This window comes from Bombus vancouverensis, chromosome 16, assembly GCF_051014615.1.
Source record: "Bombus vancouverensis nearcticus chromosome 16, iyBomVanc1_principal, whole genome shotgun sequence".
NCBI lineage: Eukaryota > Metazoa > Arthropoda > Insecta > Hymenoptera > Apidae > Bombus > Bombus vancouverensis.
In genome coordinates, this window is record NC_134926.1 from 10,407,504 (window position 1) to 10,425,181 (window position 17,678).

The 17,678-nt window shown below is 38.2% G+C and overlaps 1 protein-coding gene across 19 annotated transcripts in view; it reads right to left on the reverse strand.

Moving 5' to 3' along the window:
- Window positions 1-17,678, reverse strand: part of heph (polypyrimidine tract-binding protein 1 heph) — a 435,707-nt gene that overhangs the window by 83,072 nt on the left and 334,957 nt on the right. For all 19 annotated transcript variants that reach the window (XM_033340791.2, XM_076625718.1, XM_033340788.2 and 16 more), the window contains one exon: window positions 1,390-1,539. In XM_033340791.2, coding sequence (XP_033196682.1) covers window positions 1,390-1,539 — 150 coding nt within the window. The remainder of the gene's footprint in view (window positions 1-1,389; window positions 1,540-17,678) is intronic.

Here is a 17,678-nt window from a genome sequence, read left to right on the forward strand (position 1 = left end):
AGAACAAGTTAATATTTCAAGATCGCAAGTTTCTTCGGGGTTTCTTTGAAGATACTTCGCAGAAAGATACGCGTGTAGATACTTTCTTCGTCCATTACACACAACATGCAACCCCAATCACAGAGAACCGAAAGTCTATCTTTGGATCGAAATAGACGCTCATTGCGCCAAAGATTTGTAACATAGCTGAAAACCTGATCAAATAATGTTGCTACGTAGGAAAGGAAACTTTTCGAAAAAGGATTCAACGATTCTCGAGTCACGAGGTAATAGATAAGAAAGAAACGCGCACAGATGTTGCGTCTTATAGCATACGCGACATGCTCGCGCCTCAATTCTAGCCGCGATCTCTACTTGCTGATACCTAATGATAAAACTAAAAACACCGGAGCACCTCGGATAAAAAGGCTCTCGTATTCTTTGATACAGGTATGGCGACAACAGCTGGCGCGAACACGGTTCTCGCGCATAAGCATTTTTAATGCGCCGCTGTTCTGTACTTTAGACGCATTAAAAGTTTAAAAAACGGTCAATACCGATTATTTTAAACGCTGTCCTCTGCTAAAAACGTATGTAACGCAAATGGTGTAGACGGCGCGGGCGGAACCGCGAACGCAGCTAGTATTATATACAACGAAAGGACATGTTTCAGAATTACTATTATTACCACGATCGTTATTAAATTCGAAATGAATTTATTTGCGCGGAAAATGTGAGAACAGTGTACCTGCTTCGATTTTGATAATATTGAAATTGTTTGTGGGTGGAGTTCATGCTTCGATTATCGGTATCTTCGCTGCTGTATCTCCCCGGAAGCGCATAATCGAAGCTTTATGCGACAATGTCGGACCAGGATCTCCTCTCAAAGGCTGCGAACGCGTTTTCGAGATTCAAATTGCCCCTCCGTCTACCCCTACATCCCTCGAACGATATTACTCGACGAACGTGATTAATTAACGTGTCTCATTCGTACGGTGTAAAAGGTAAATTTTACGTGGTCGTGAGAACTACGACAGCAGTAAAAAAGAATTTATGGCGACTGGGAAATTGCTAGAATTTTATACGATAAATTTTGATCTCGATCGATTTTCCGATACTTCGCTTTGTTTTTCTCTCGTGTGTCGCTCTTTCAAGGAATATCATTTTTCTAATAAATGATAGAAATCTTTATTCTTATAGCAACACAGAGACAGTTTAGTTTGAGATTAGGTTTTAAATAAACATTAATTTGGGGATGTAATTGGTTGATTTTTTAAATTATTTGCTAGTTAATTATTTACTAGCTTATTTCGCTTACATTAGAAATTGCTTATCTTGTACGTTAATGCAGTTCTATATAGTGTAAAATTCGTAAAAGAAAATTCTATAGCGAAGAGTCCAAGTACTCACCGCATTGTTGGTGTGCGTTTGATCGGTTTTGAGTTCTCTATGGTTGCTGAATTGAACGTAAACTGCCCTGCCACGGAGCTGAGCCATACACGAGGCATAGTAATTTACCATCGTCGCGGCAGCATTTTCATCCGCCATTTCCAGGAACGCCTGCAACAGAAAATCATCAGAATATGGTTAGAAAAATCTATTAAATCAGAAAATTTAACTAGGACGACCGCTTTTTTATAAATAAGTGATTTATTGTAATGATCTTTTGCCATCTCAAAACATCATTTTCCAAACATTCTATAACACATTCCAAAGAAGAATTGCAGTTTGCAAATCTGAGAAATCTTGAGAATGCCAGAACAGAAATAAGAAAAGGAATTCCACTTTCGTGGACGATTTCAATATGGTCGAAGGTAAAATCGGGAAACGACGCGTTTTGAAATCCAAAAGAGAGGTTAGCTCGTCGCGCAATGCAAATATTAATGCAGAATTATCTCTGTAATTGAATTTCCGCGTATTCTCCGTCAATGTTACTTAATTTCCACTCGAAATTCCCTCCTGGTCGCGGAATACAACTTAAATATTTGCCAGAAACAATAAAAACTACTTTGCAAGGCAATGAAACGTCAACATTTCGATTGCATCGTCTTTCGAATGTGTTTTTAATACGATAATGGGGCAGGAACGACTTTGAGCCAACGACCATACTGTCCCGATGAAAATCTTAACAAAATTGAGAAACAATAGCAAATTACCTTAGAATATTTTAATATCATATTATTTCTTCAATTTTACTAAAATTTCGGGAATTTAACGATTGTATGTTGAACTCTACCGACTTCGATGTAGATTATGTAAAAAATGCAAAAAATTATACCATAATTTTAATCTAGCTTGAAATAGAAATTCTAAAAGTAAAATTTAATTGAAATGAAATGAAATGAATTTAGTTTTTAAGGCAAAATTTGTGATAATTTTGATGGTAAATGAATGTTGAAATTATAACGATGGATCAAAGGAAGAAATTCTGATATTGCACTGATAATTATGATACAATTAATAGAAGTGTAATGATTAATTGTAGAATGGATAGACTAATAATGGGAAATTTAATTGCAAGAGATGTTTATGCTAGGTAAATTGTTATTCATTCGAAATTCTACACCGCCTGTCCTGTGTATCATTTTGAATAGAATAATTAGATTCATTTATTTAGAGAAGGTTGAAATTTATTTAAACGTATAATTTTTCTATCTCTCGTCATATACGTCGGATACCAAAAATATTCATGTTGTATAAATAAGAATTTATTTATAATGCATATCTTAAATAGCTCTTAATTGTAGAAATGGGACAGAGTTTCTTTTCCATCGTAAAAACGAAAGGAGTGGCAAAGTCAGTAATATTTCAAGATCTGTATGGAATGCAAGTTGCAATATACCGCTTAAATAACGTGAACGGAAAAAAGTAGGCAGGTTGTAAATTCCCTTCATGGGGCAACTACCGAAGAAAGTATGTTTCTGAAAATGATAAATAATTAATTGCACTTCGTTGGCAGAAGTGCCTTAAGAGATATCGATTTCTCGTTAAAACGTCTCAAAGGACACTTTTTCATTCTTCTCTTCCCTCCACCTTTAAGCGTTCTATATTTTTTCCCTCGAAACGAGGCATTCTCCTTTGAGCTCGCTGGAAAATGGAGAACAAGGGATACTTTTTAGAAAGAAAGAAGAATAACAAAAAATTCGTGAAAAATTAATTTTTCCGTAGAACCTACCCAGAGAAGCTTCCAAGAAGATATAAATTCGTCCTACTTGCCACGGAATGTAAAAATTAATATGAGAATATTTATAAACAGAGAAAATAAATATAATAAAAATAATTCACGATTAAATCGACAGATTTATATATCGAAAGATTATTGGAATCATCTTTAAAGAATTCCGTATAAATATCATATAGAAATTACGTTAAATAGTAGACAAAAATTTTAAGATCGACAATTTGAAATTTCAACCAAATGAAATTTCAACAGACAATTAATTTGAATGGCAAATAAAATTTAAATTAAATACTGGTTAAAATTAAGATCGAAATTTAAATAGAAAATTAGCCGAGTTTAAAAACAAAATTGAAAATTAAATTAAAATAAGATTACATAGAAACTGGTCCAAATTAACATTACGATAATCTTACTTAAATATTGGTAGACTTTTAAAGAATTTTCATAATACTCCTCAAAATATTCAGAAAACTCCTATTTTGCTCCTTTACTTATCTATATAAAAATATCTATATCCGAATATTCGAGTCATCTTTCCAAAAATGTTCTCACAAATCAACCTCCTCTATTAAAAAGCAAAAAGAAAATCATTCTACCTCTCCATGCAATAATAATTTCTTTCGCCGCCCTTAAAAGAAAAGAAATGGAAAAGGGAGGAAGAAGAGGAGAAAAATCTGTCGAACGATCCAGAGAGCAAATTCGAGATTCCAGGTCGATTCGCGGAGGGAAAAGGGAGAAACAGCTATGTGCTTGGAAGGCATTTTTACATTTGCCTCGGAGCACAGCCGCCGCCATAATGGAATATCTGAAGTTCAGCTCGGGTAAACACACTTGGGACACGAGGAAATTCAGCGGAAAAGAAGCAGGATGAAAAGGAAAACAGCCCGTTTTCTTTCCTTTTCTTTTTTTTTCTTTTTTAGAAAAACGGCGCACACAACGAAAGCTTTCATTTCAATTACGCCATCCCATTAAAAACTATGTACAGCTTCGATTGTTAAGAGAGTATTTCTCTTCTTTCTCATTTTCTATTAATTCTTGCATTTCACTTGCTCCTTTTTGTTCGTTTGTGAATATTTAGAATTATTTTATTTATTTAATATGTTACTTTGTTTAACTAGAATCCAAAATATCTTTTTAACATAGTCCTGACATTCTGTTTTTTAGCACATAATAATACGAGATCGATTCGTAAATGTTATTCAGTTATCAAACTTTAAATTACTAATTACAGGCTGTACATCTAATTTCGCACGCGAAGCAATTCCCTTTTTCCCTTCTTTCGTAATTCTTTGAAACTTTGAAATTTTATTTCGCTCTCGTTTTCCCTGTTTTCCTTTTTATTCCGTCCGTTCTCGGTTTCTCGACGTCTTTTTCTCCACATCCCTTATATTTTTCTTTCGTCGGGCTTTTGCTTCTCCTTGCTTCTCCTGTCAGTCTACTTTTAATGAATTTCTAGTCTGAAAACTATATTATAAAGACAAGAGTGAAACGCTCCCCGTTCCTGACGATTCTCTGAATTTTCATGTAATTCCTCGAAATAAATTCTCGTATCACTGACGTGACTATCTAAAAATGTACGTATTTAATACAAGAAAAGAAACGATACAAAACAAATAGTTACTTATGAATTGTAAACGTAGTTCCGTCCGGCTTGAGTCGCGGAAAAAATTAAGAAATAAGATTTTCGAATGATCGAAAGAATGGCAGTCGCGTTTCACCGCGTTTACAAAGGGTGAACAGCTCCAAGAGGTTGAATACTTAAAGCGTACCAACCGGAATTTAATAAAGAGAATCCGCTGTTGAAGATCGACAACAGGAATGCGGGAATTATTTTATTATTACATTCTGTTGCGTTCTTGAAAAATATTCGTCGATTCGAAATGCGGTTCGTGAAAGAAATCTCAAACATATGTATCGTTTATACTACCAAGTAGGAATAAGAAAGAAAAACAAAATCTCTCAAGATCCGAAAGGGTAAATCAGATCAATAAATGAAAATTGAGTCTCAAACATTTCTATCACAAGAAACATAATTTACGAGCGTTTGAATCGTTGAATCTGTTGAGAATTGTGGATCTTTGAAGCCGAAATAATGTTATAGGAACACTAAATTTATACTGAGGATTAATATTAAAATAATGATATATTTATTTCATGGACGAATCGATACACACTTGCACGCGTCTCAGCGCTTTCTTCTATACCCGACTGTTAACCGACTCTTAACTGAGTTTTAACCGACCGTAAACGGACTCTTAACGGATTGAACTGTTTGCATTCCTTTGTTTTCGAGACGCTTCGGGCACGCATACTTCCACACACTGATATTCACATACAAGTATCTCCATTACGCATTTAACCTAGTCCAGCACAGAAAATTATACATATCTCAACAGCATCAATCTTGAAAAAATTTTCCGATCCTATTCTGCTTTAAGAAAAAAATGTTCGATTGATACGAATATTTTTTGCCATTAACATTAATTGTACAACCCAATTTACCCAATTATTCGTCCCATATGCGGAGGAATTATTTTATACAAAAGAATTCACGCAACAAAAGCAGCTCGACCGAGCTATAGTAACGTGGAACAGCTTCGCTCGTTCGCTTTAATTCTAACGCGCGATTCCCATTAAACGAGTCGCAAAATCCGATCAAAGAAAGTCCCGGAAACTTCCAACAACTGAAATTAACGACATCGAACTATTAAATTTCTGCAAACTGTCGCTGCGACTACGTAAACAGGGAAATGAGGCGCGGCGGAGGAGCGAAGGTGTTTTAGAGAAACACGGAATTGCAACGGGACGACGATCACGCACAGGCCTCGGAAGGAAAACGAGACACTGGCATGATTGCTCTCTCTTCCGTTGCAACTCGGATTTTCTCGAGAACCCGACGAAACGGCTCCGATTGTCTCGGTTAGGGTAATGCAAAATCTCGATCCTCATTTTGCATCAGAATTTTCTCATTTTGAATCGGAAATGTAAAAAATAAAGGAAAGAATTTTCCAGCCCCTGTTTACAAAAGCTCCATTGGAAATAAAAGATTACCACCCTCGTTGAATCATTTTCTTATTTAAAAATAAAAACATTGCACTTTGTCATTCTCAAGACAAATGTGAAAATCCAACGCCCTTTCAAACGTATCCGCATAATACCCCTGTCAACTAAAGACAAAAAAAAAAAAGACAGAAATAGGAAAAAAAAAGAAGGAGAATTGTGAAAAGTCATAGAAGGGGCTTCGTTAGAGAGATTTCCGGATGCGGGAAAAACGAGGGTAAATCGAGTTTTGCGGGACGAACGATCATTCATTCGCATTTCCATGGGGTTAGTCATCGCCCTGCGAGAAGTACGACGGGGGAATAATATCGTCGGCAGTACGAGAACACCGCCAGTCCTGAATTTAACCCCGTTAACTCCGTTTCGAGGCGCTAATGACGCATAGAGCCGCGCAATTGGGTTTTCGTTTGGAACGCGGGCCGAGCGCGCGGATTTCTCGCGAGGACTGGACACACGCTCGCGTGTCCTAATGTCGAACCGTGCTCGGCAATTGTTACACCCTTGATTGCCGTGAAAATGATCTATTCACCTGGAAATGAACGCGCAGTCGGCCTCGAAAGTTCCGGCGATTTGGTTGACACTTAACCTTGCTACGAATTTTTATGTTTCGATCTTGCTTGCCTTTTAGCGTGTAAAAAGAATTTCTAACGTTCTTGATTGTGGTCAAGTTTCACAACGGGTCAATGTTTAAATGGCGAAACCCGTTTTTGGGTAAAATTAAAGCTTAATTAAGCAAAAAGGCAAAAAATAGATAAGACACCAACCTAGCGAATAAATACCCAACGATAGACAGCTTGCAATCGTCCCGAAATAACGACGTACTCGATTCAGAACAAAATTAACCCTTGATAAGATTCTTAATTTTCTATCCTTCGTATATTTAAAAAAAGCTCGCTAATAGCCCAAAAATAAAACGAGAGAATAAAATATATCTCATGAAGGTAACGTAAATAGACAATCAGAAGGGAAAGAATAAAAGAAATAAGAATTACCTAATTACCTAAAAGAATGGAAGCCTGTTGACGATGCAATGATAATGCAAAATACGAGAGAAATTAAAAGAAACACACGGTAGAGCCCATTGAAGAAGACAGAGGAAGAAAAGAAAAAAATAAATATCGAATGGATGGAATCATCGTACACCGAAGGATACAAGAGATTAGAGGGAAGAAATCTAGGAAGGAAAGAAGAGTACTTAAATGTTAAAATTCCACTGAACGCAATAAAAACAATAGCTCAACTGAGGCTAGCTGAGAAAAAAACACTCTACCACAAAGAAAAGCATACGAGAAAACAACGTAGAAAGAGAATTATGCGCATTGCGCAACAGGTACAAAGAGGGGAATGTAAAGCACACGTTATTAGAATATCCCCTATACGAACAGTTATAGGCGGTGCATCCGAAGGGAAAAGTAACGACGAACGAATTGCTGATAGTGAAATTCGAGAACGGAGCACGAGAACTATTCTACGATGTTTAAAAGCAATAAAGTTAAGGGCATTTTTCAGTAATTACGATAAAGAATTACATACATACGTACATACATACATATTTAAAAAAAAAGGCTCGATTAAAAATAAGAAAGAAACCAAAAGATTCTTGATACGTCGTCCGAATCTCGCAAATAAATAAATATAAATAAATATCCAACGTTAACAAACCTGCAATTGCCCCAGCAGGGTGAACAACAGTTTCCCCGAAAATATATAGAATGCAGCGAATTTCAAGGAAACCACCGTGAAAGGGTAATACGGAGACGAGGTTACGACAGTGGTCGCGTGTAAAGAGCCGTTTTCCCGATCTTAAGATCCCGTCCAGCCCAGACGAATCGTGATCCCTGGATTACCACGCGTAACCCATCCCCAATGGCGGCGGGGCAATCTTCTCTCGCCGCCTGTGTTCGCCCTATGTCGACCATAAAGACGTTATTGGATCGAATTCCCGTGCCACGCCGTAAACAATCGCCTTGCTGGTGTGTTCTACACAGAATACAGCCTGTATGTCGTTCCGATGGACACGCGACACCGTCAATGGGGCGACTCGGCCATTCTTGGCGCTTGGATAGTGCACGCTGCGAGATTTCAGAATTCTTCCGGATTTCTAATAAAAATAATTACGGGAACTACCGTAATTGGGTTTTAGAATTTTGTATAATGCTTAGCAAGTTTATTTGGAGCTTATTTGAAACGTTACTGCGATAGATTTAAGGGCTGTTTTAATACCGAAACTATTAGGATTGGCTTTCGCTATTTCGTATAACGTTTAGTTCATTTGCAACTTCTTTGAAACGTTACCGTACCAAATTGAAGGGTTCTTTTAATATTACAATCAGATTTAAGGATTCTTTTTAAAATTTCGAAAACTCGTTGGCCCTCGTGTCTCATAACAGTGCCAATGAAATTTCGAAACGTTTTATGTAACACATACGACATGGACGCGAAAGTTTCCTACGATAAATATCCAAATACTTTCGTGAGCCAATGTACGCTTCGATACAAGAAAGTTCGATATAATTTTCGCCTGGAGGCGAAAGAAAATTCGCGAGAAAAATAGAAAAGTATAGTCTTGGGAATGTACAATCATCGGAAGAATGGGTGGCATGACGATAATCGTAGAGGCGTGGATATCCCTCGCGGTAACCAAGCCCATTACAAGGGTAGAGACCGCGTTTATGGCCTCGTAAATCAACTAGAGGGGGTGGCCATCGAGCGATTATTATTTTGTGGATACACCCGCCTCTCTGTCTCCCTCTCTTTCTTTGTACATACGCTACCCGTGAGAAGTTAGGAATCATCTGGTTTAAGAGCTACTGTGAACCGTTAATCATTGTGGTTTATGAATTTTCGAACCAACCCCTTAGTACAAAATGGAAATTGTCCAAGGGTTTCTTTTAACAGAAAATTATCAAATTGTCTCGTAGCGCCTATCCAGTACCATTATCTCTGAACAACTTTAAATAATTCAGCAGAAACATTTCGGTCTTTAGCCATTAATAAAAATTCTTACAACTAGTTTTTAGCTTTGTCAGATACCCACTTTTCTTGCTAAGCTCTGCGAAATCATAGATTCGTGCTACTTCGATATCCATAATTTCAATTGGGAAATAAGTCTCCGAAAGAAACCGTTACACTTGCATTCAGAAATTTCTGTCCCTATTCTTAATACTAACTTCGACAAAATGGCAAAATGTTTCATTCACAATTACCAATTTAATAATCGAAGTAAACAACGCAAGAAACACTTCGCTCAGATTATCAATAATTTTCCATATCCGCGTCGTTTTACCAATTCTAAAAACGTTGAAAAATTCACACGCACTATAACGCTACGGAAAAATCGTACACGTAAAAATCATTTCAAACGAGACTCGACGTTTCCAGCAGATCTCTGATCCCTCCGAGTTCGTAGAATGGAAAAATGGAAGAATGGCAAATATAAGGACACGTGTAACACACCTACACGGTCTTATACACGTATACAAATGCGATGGAAGTTTCGCAGGACAGGTCGTCCCAAAGGATCAAGGAGAAAAGCCGCTTCTGTCCTCGAACGGAAACCAGCGGAAGAAGAAAGAGGGTCAAAAGAACAGGATCATCCTTCTCTTTTCCTCTCGTATTTCTCTGTTTTTCTTCCTGCCCATGGAGGAGGGAGTCTTCTTTTCTGGACGCTCGATCAAAATTTATTCACGCGCGGCAAAATTCTCCGCGGACTTCCGGCTCTCCCTCGGAAGCAGCGATATTTCTCGACACTGTCTCCCACCGTTCCTCCCGTGAAATATATTTTCTGATTCTTATATGGCGGGGCTGACGGTTTTATTACGATTGATCTTCTGCTTGGAGATTTTCTTTTACCTGTTTAGATGGATTTCTTTTAAACAATTTTTTCGTCATTTACGAAGTTCTAATCCTTAATCGTTCAATGATATAGAGACACTCGTTTTACGTTTCTTTCTCCGTGCATTTTCCATCTTCGCAGAAAATTTACAATAACAAAATAAAGATATCTAATTGTCTACAGCTTTAAACGATACCCTAATCTATCAACACGTACACAAATTTTAAATTCGAATCGCGTTAACAAGCACTGAATTCGTAATAATAATTGGCATATGTTAGCTAATCCGAAATAACTACTTTTTCAACAATCTTAATAAACAACCTAAACTAACGCTCCACTTTATAAATTCCATCGAAACCTATCAAAACAGCCCCTCTTTTATTTCAAATAAAAAGTCTTCGTCGCTTATCAAAAAAGCACCAAATGTACCGTAAGGGTAATTACGAAACACCAAATTTCCAACGATCTTAAGCAACCACACCATAATTAGTCAACCCACTTCGCAAGCTCGGTCCAACCCAAGCCGAAGCTCTTCCAAATAAAAAGTATCGTCATCTTCAAACCCAAACCTGACCCCCTCCGCCCCGTTCGTATTTCCGCGATTGATGAAAACCGTAAGCGTCCGGGTGGCAAACTACCCCCACCATCTTCTCCACGAAGAGTAAGAAGCCGAGTTATTTCTGATTTAAATAAACTCGGAGGATCTCGTCTCGACGATTCGAACGAGGAGAGCCAAGGCTTGTTTGCTCGTCGACGGAGTCACAGGGGCTGATAGTGGGGGAGCCGGAGCATGAATGTAATTTATCCGGGCTATAAGGGATGCGAAACGACTACGTTTGAACTCCTCCATCCCCTTTACTGCCTCTTTCTTCCTCCATCTTTCCACCGTGCATCCCTCCAACTCCTTTTTTCTCCGTTTAAACGAGAAACGCTGCACACAGAGGGAAATATCAAGGGTTGGGCGGCCGTGGGGGTTGTTAAGGTAGAAGCTCCGGTGAATCAAAGAAATATTATATCATTAATACAGACCCCAGGGTGCAATGGCGCCGAGTGTCTGCGCCGAGTTTCTCTTACCCTCTCACCCTTCTCGGACCAACCCCCTTTCAACTCCCCACCAGAGGGTCAAAAGAGGAAAAAGAGGTTTGGAATATATATCTTCGTAATTTGACGCGGCTTATGTACCGAGCGTAACCATTGTTTACGGCTTATAGGCGCGCTAGATGGGGCTCGTGCTTTATGGCGTGTGCGAGGAATCGAAACAAACTCGTGGATCGAGAAATAGTTTTTTTATAAGCTGTTGAAGAGCGTTCTTAACGCTTGCATTGCAGTTTTGCATTTTTGATGCTGTGGTTTGAAGCGTTGTCCGGTGCTTCTCGTCGCGACGATGACAATATTTTTCTCTATAAAATTGTTCGATAAATCTATTCGACATTATTTGTCACAAATGAAACATAGGATCACCTAATATTTAAAATATCGTAATCCACTAGCATCCGTACCGCCGTTCCAAGCATCTAGCAACCAAAATTCGAACGTGTTTAGACGACAATCTTCAATTTTCATGCGAATGTATGATTTTGAATTTTTGACAGCTGTCCTGTGCCAAATTTTCACCAGAACCACTCATATTCAACCACTCTAAATTCTCAAAATCCTGATAAAATCAATAATAGGCAGAACATGTCAAAAGTAATATAAAAGAATGACAAAACAGAAAAAGAAATTCCGAAAAATTATAATAATAGACAAAGTTCGATCGATTGAGACATTAATACATACACTTTTATTTCCCTTTGGGATAAATTCGTTCGGTTTTCCTCGGTTTTCTCGATCGGAACGGGAGATCGGATTTTCACCCGAAAAATTAATAAACACCCGAAAGGCTAAGAGGATTACCTCGGTTTCGGTTAAAGCTCGTGTTTCCACGAGTCTACAATGACGCGTGCACACGGCCGGTTCTCACGGCCGCAACAAAACTTGATATAAACCCCCCACCCTGTCCCTTCTGGTGCATTATGGTTTTCGCCGGACGAAGCTGCTTATAATAAATCATTCGGACCTCCTGAATGTTACTTCCCTCCCGGAGTATGCCTCAAATGAACAAAAGGGATCTCGCGGTCGCGTGATTCAGCTCCGAATGATGAATCTACGCGTCTCGTCTCGTTTCCTTGAATAATAATTAGTCACATGGTATTTAAAGACTCTCTTAATTTTCCAACGATTAATTTAATCGAATTTTTCTTCCTCTCATATTTATCTTTGCGGATGCAATTAGATTGTTCGTTATTTAGATAGGTGAATCTTAATCTTCGAATTTTTATTGCCACTTACGTCTTTACTATTATTCGACAGAGTTTTGTAAAAGAGTGAGAAAGTTACAAACGCAAAGGCGTACCTTTCGAATGCACTCAATGCGCAAAAACATCGAAAATATCCAAATTAGGGCTACTAGCTGTTTAAAAAAGTCCAATTCGAGACAAAAGCTGCAGTCACCAAATACCACATTATAATAACCCTGGAACACACACATTCAGTCGCTCGCCAACTATCCCGTATTTTCCAGCCAATGGCTATATACATATATATGTATATAGAGAATACGCAACGAAGCAAACTATAGTCTGCTATACATTGCACGTTGGAGAGTTTTTCGCCCGAGCGGTTCGCGTAATAATTTTCCACGGTTCCGGAAGCGAGGTTCCTGCAGGTTAAGCTCTGATATCCATGCATTCTCGAGGGACACGTGGCTGGCTCCATTGGTTCGATTAATTAATTAGCACCCATTATCGAGTTTCAAGAGCGAGTCGAGAGTCCGCGCCGCGGCTCTGTGTGTTTTCCGTACCCTCGAGGAAGCAGACGGCTGAGCTGGTCCGGAAACGAGCCAGAACCTCAGGGAACATCCGCGTTACGAACACATACCGTAGTATAGGGTGAAATGATCGGCCCGGTTAACATTTTTATTTATTTCTGAGCCTACAAGTTGTTTCAGAAATGAATGGCCAAATTCTACTCTCCCTAACGGACAGAGATTCAAAGAATAGTATTTTATTCTCTGTAGCAGCGGCTCCTAAGCTTTTCCGACCCGCGTACCACTTGGCAACCAATTTTCCTAAACTGTGCCCACCAGTATCGGAGAAACAGCGCAAACGCCAAGCAGTCGAAGCGCCGTCAACTCAGTATGCTTGGTGTATTTTGCATTTTTCAATCTCTTTACCACGCCCGTGAAACAATAATCACGAGAGATTCTAAAAACTATGGAAAAATGTGGGTTGCGTGAGCAACATCCTTCGGGACAAAAGTTATGAGAATATCGATTGGAAAATTGCAATAAAAATCGCGAGTGAAATTATTTGCATCGAAAAGTTGAATAATATACGGCAAAGGGCTGATCAATCGAGAATCGATGAATGCATTGTCCGTAACAAGTATTTCGATCATCGTTTTGTAATTATCGCGAAACTTCCTCAATTCACGGTTTGGTAGATTCGGAATATTGAATCACCTAATGGTTGTTTCTGTTTCTCTGAACTCGGTGAATGGACTAATAGCGTTGCATCGTCTACCCAACTTTCAGCTAACAATTCCCTTCGATAACTTCTCGTTTTAGTCGCAAATTCATACCTCGTGTATTTCAAAAAATCATTTAACGGGTATCAATACAATCTTCTATTTATTTTAGTATATAGGAATTTTAGATTTCAATCAAGTAAAACAGGAAATTTATTAAAAATAATGAAAACATAAATCATAAACGTAAGTGTACACATTCCTTAATTAGTTTACTCCGATAGGAACGATATCGCACATGTTGATTCTACGCCATAGATGAAGAAATTAATTAAACATCGAACAAAAGAAATGACAAGCCAATAAACAATTTCAATCACGGAATAATACAATCTTTCGCTCTTTGCAATCATCATTAAATTGCTTCTCCAGAGCCAATATGCAATAATAAAATTGATGTTCCATCTGTCAAACTTTACGCAACACCAAAAACAAACGTGCTAATAATGGAGTGCAACTTGCTACTATTAACTTGTCATGAATTTATGCACCTCTAAAATTCACATTTTATCTATATATTTGTTCACGAAAACAAATCCCTTGGTATATAATGTAGAGAAAGGGGATAAATAGACGAAGCATACGTTATGAAGTATATATACGTGGATATAAATTACAAGAAAAATAAACATAAAATTTAGACGCGTGTACCTATAGCAAGCGTATTAAAGAGTAATATTAAAGAGTGAATCATGGGCCTGACCGGATACATCAATTCCCGAATGTACAGCGCTAGTATGGATAGCTACGCGATTTACGCGATTAAAGTAGCCATATACCGTACACCGTTGCCCAGAATGGAGCAAATTGAAATTCCTCAGACTTTCAGAAGGATATTATAGTTATATAAGACATACATACCTACCTAACATAAAAAATCCGAGGTATTAGGTATCTACTTAATATAAAAAAAGAAACAGGTGTACACGACGAGGAATTTGTCGAGGAGGGTTCGAAAATCCAAGTAGCAACCCCAAACGGCTGCAAGTCGGGATGGAAAAGTTTGGCGGGTGAACTTTTCGCGAATGGATCGCGAGAGAAGTGAAAAACGTAACTAGCAACGGGGACAACGGGCGACACACACACACATATACAATTCATCCCTTTGGGAGTAGTGAAAGAGGGAAAATACCGGCCCGCGGTTGGCCAATGGGAATCGAAGCCGCAGAAAAGCCCCTGTGAAAACTCTTGGCCGACCTCTCCGCCCGGTTACTTCCACCCTCGGAGCAACAACCCCCGACTTTCTGTAATTTCCTCTTTCTTTTCGTCTTCATCGCGGCTTCCCTCGTGGGGAAAAAAAGTCGCCTGCAAGCCGAAAAGCCGATCGCGTGCCTCTTTCGTCCCAGACTTTTCGGACTTTCCATGGGATGCTCGCTGCTGTGGAGTGGGTCTGTGGTTTGTTTGGGTATACTTTGGTTTGTAGGTATGTAGCATGGTTTTTTTGCGTGTATTATTAAGTTAGTTGTAGAATTAGTGGATAATGTAATGGATATTGCCAAATATTTGATAGAAATTATCAAGTAATATGATGGAATATATACGAATGGTTAAGGCTCGAAAATTCAGTGTGCGATTAATCTTAAATTAAAGTCAAATTTAGTAATTCTTCAGCTTCTGTACGTACACTTATTATACGCATAGGTTATCACTCGTAGCAGTAGGATACATTACGGAAATATTTCTTTCGCTTTTTATTTGTATGGTGAAGCCCGTAAGATAGCCATTATTTTAATATATTTTTACATCTTGATAAAACGATACTTTTAAGTTACTGTATGTATATCTTTTTAATAATATAATGATTGTGCAATTTTTATGCATTATTTCACTGCATAGTTCTTAATGGGTTTACGACGAGACGTGCGGAGGGAATTGAAACGGGTAATCAAAAAATTTCCTCGAATACGAAGGCACTCCACGATTTTCCATGAAGCTAGTTAAAAGGAATTCGAGTCCCTCGAGTATCTTCCGGCAAATCGGAACGTGGATAAAGTTCACCTGCATTAGAAAAATTTGTTTTCGTTCGTTTTAATCAGACAGTGTTAGAAACCAGCAGATCAATTTTCAAAATGGATTTTCAACTCTCCAAAGTTGAGTAAAGTATATCGAAAAAGTTCAAAGTCCCAAATGATTCCACCACGGTTTTATTTTATAATAGATTGACGGCATGTGGTTAAAATAAGCTAAAAGCCCGTACATTTTTACAAAGGTAATAGGACGCTACGTTGATAAATGCTAATAACTAAATATAATAATTATCATAGCAAAGCCAAGTATCACGACAAACAATCTTTTCCGTCTGCTTATTCGTTGAAAGAATATGGCGCAGAAATTCAATGGCAAATTTAAAGATCTGTACTTGAAATTTATTAAAAAATTTCAAATTACATCAAAATATCTTAAATTCAGATTCGCAGTCGAGAGATTCATACCCTTTGCCTACGCTGTCTTTGACTTCACAGTCTCCCTACGTTTCTACATCGGCTATACGTGTTTAGCGGGGCAATCTCGACCAGGGGCCAACTTTTCAATTTTCCGTCGGTCGATTTCGTTGCACAGAGTAGCTGGAAACACGTGTGCCGTGTGATTCGTGTGTGAGCCTCGCTCAATTTCCTCGGTGACGAGCCGGTCGACTACCTGTAGACGAGCCGATTTATCACGGCCTATAATTGAACGGAAGCAATTTATTAATCGGCCTCGCGCGGCTATACGATCGATCCTACGCCACTGCGCGATTCTTTCATTCAAAGGCTCTATTCCAAGGCCCTGAATGCAGATCCTGACCCAGTTTTCACGTTTTTATGCAAGCTTCAGCCAAGAGTTATAAGTTAAGGGACTGATGACCTGGACCTTTCTACTTCTTTTTAATTAGTTTAGAGTTCTCCACTTTTCTTTGTCTTCCGGAAATATTGGAATTGTTGTTTTATTTCCTCGTGTTATTTCGAGCAACATAATTTACGAGAAGAAAATAACATCCTGGGGATTTCTAAATTAAAAATGGATAAAAAAAAAAAGAATACAGGGGAGAAATGTTTCACCGTTAATGGAAGTTTGCACAGTGAACAGAGATAAAGAACTGACGCGAGCAAAAATGTTGGAAAATCTTGAATGAAACTGTCAATCAATTTTGAGCACATCGAGCAGACAGAGAGTAAACACATTGTACGATATACGAATAAAGCGCGATTGTTTTCCCGGGCAAACATTTTTAATTAAAGCAAAATTTGGGAATTTTACTTCTGGATACTTAACTGTACTTTTATATTTGTATTATAATAATAGTAATTATTCAAACGTTCGAACAATTCGACAGGTGCTCTTTTTTTATCGTAACCCCCTGAAAATTCATTCAAACGGCATAATATTTCTGGCGGAAAATTTCAAATTAACGAAATTGAAGCTAATTCGCGATCGACTCAATTCTCGAAACTACTCCACGTGAGTTTATTTTTGGCGATCGTATCGGCTCCAAAGATCGACTTGTACGGCTTGACAAAATTATTTCCGGTTGACCGGACGAAAATTCAGCACGACGCGACGAGTTAAACGACAGGATCAATGCCGAGGTTAGACCGAGCCAGGTCTTAAGCGAGTTACTTTAATCCAATAGCAAACAGGATGAGATCCGATTAAGCCGCGTTAGCCGGCTATTTCCAGCGATACCGACGCACCGGCGCGTCTTCATTTTCCAACAGCTTCCTCCACCTCCGCGTTAACGTCAACGTTATAGCTTCTAATTCGCACAATATCTGGCGAATGTTTCTAAAAATTAGAAGCTACCTCGGAAGTTAAATTGGTTGGACGAAAGTTTGTTGGTGTTTGTTGAGATTCCATTTATTGCAATCAATAGAACATTCTGACGAGTCTGTGGTTGAAAACCTTTTATCTACGTATACGAACAATAAGTTCATTTGCCTTTGCTATACTAGCTATTTACCAGAACTAATAAAATTTCACTAAGATATAATTCTTATCGTATAATCTTCTTCGCTAATTTATTAAAAATTAATTAATATTTCCTCTTCGGAACCATTCTCGTAATATAAATAATAG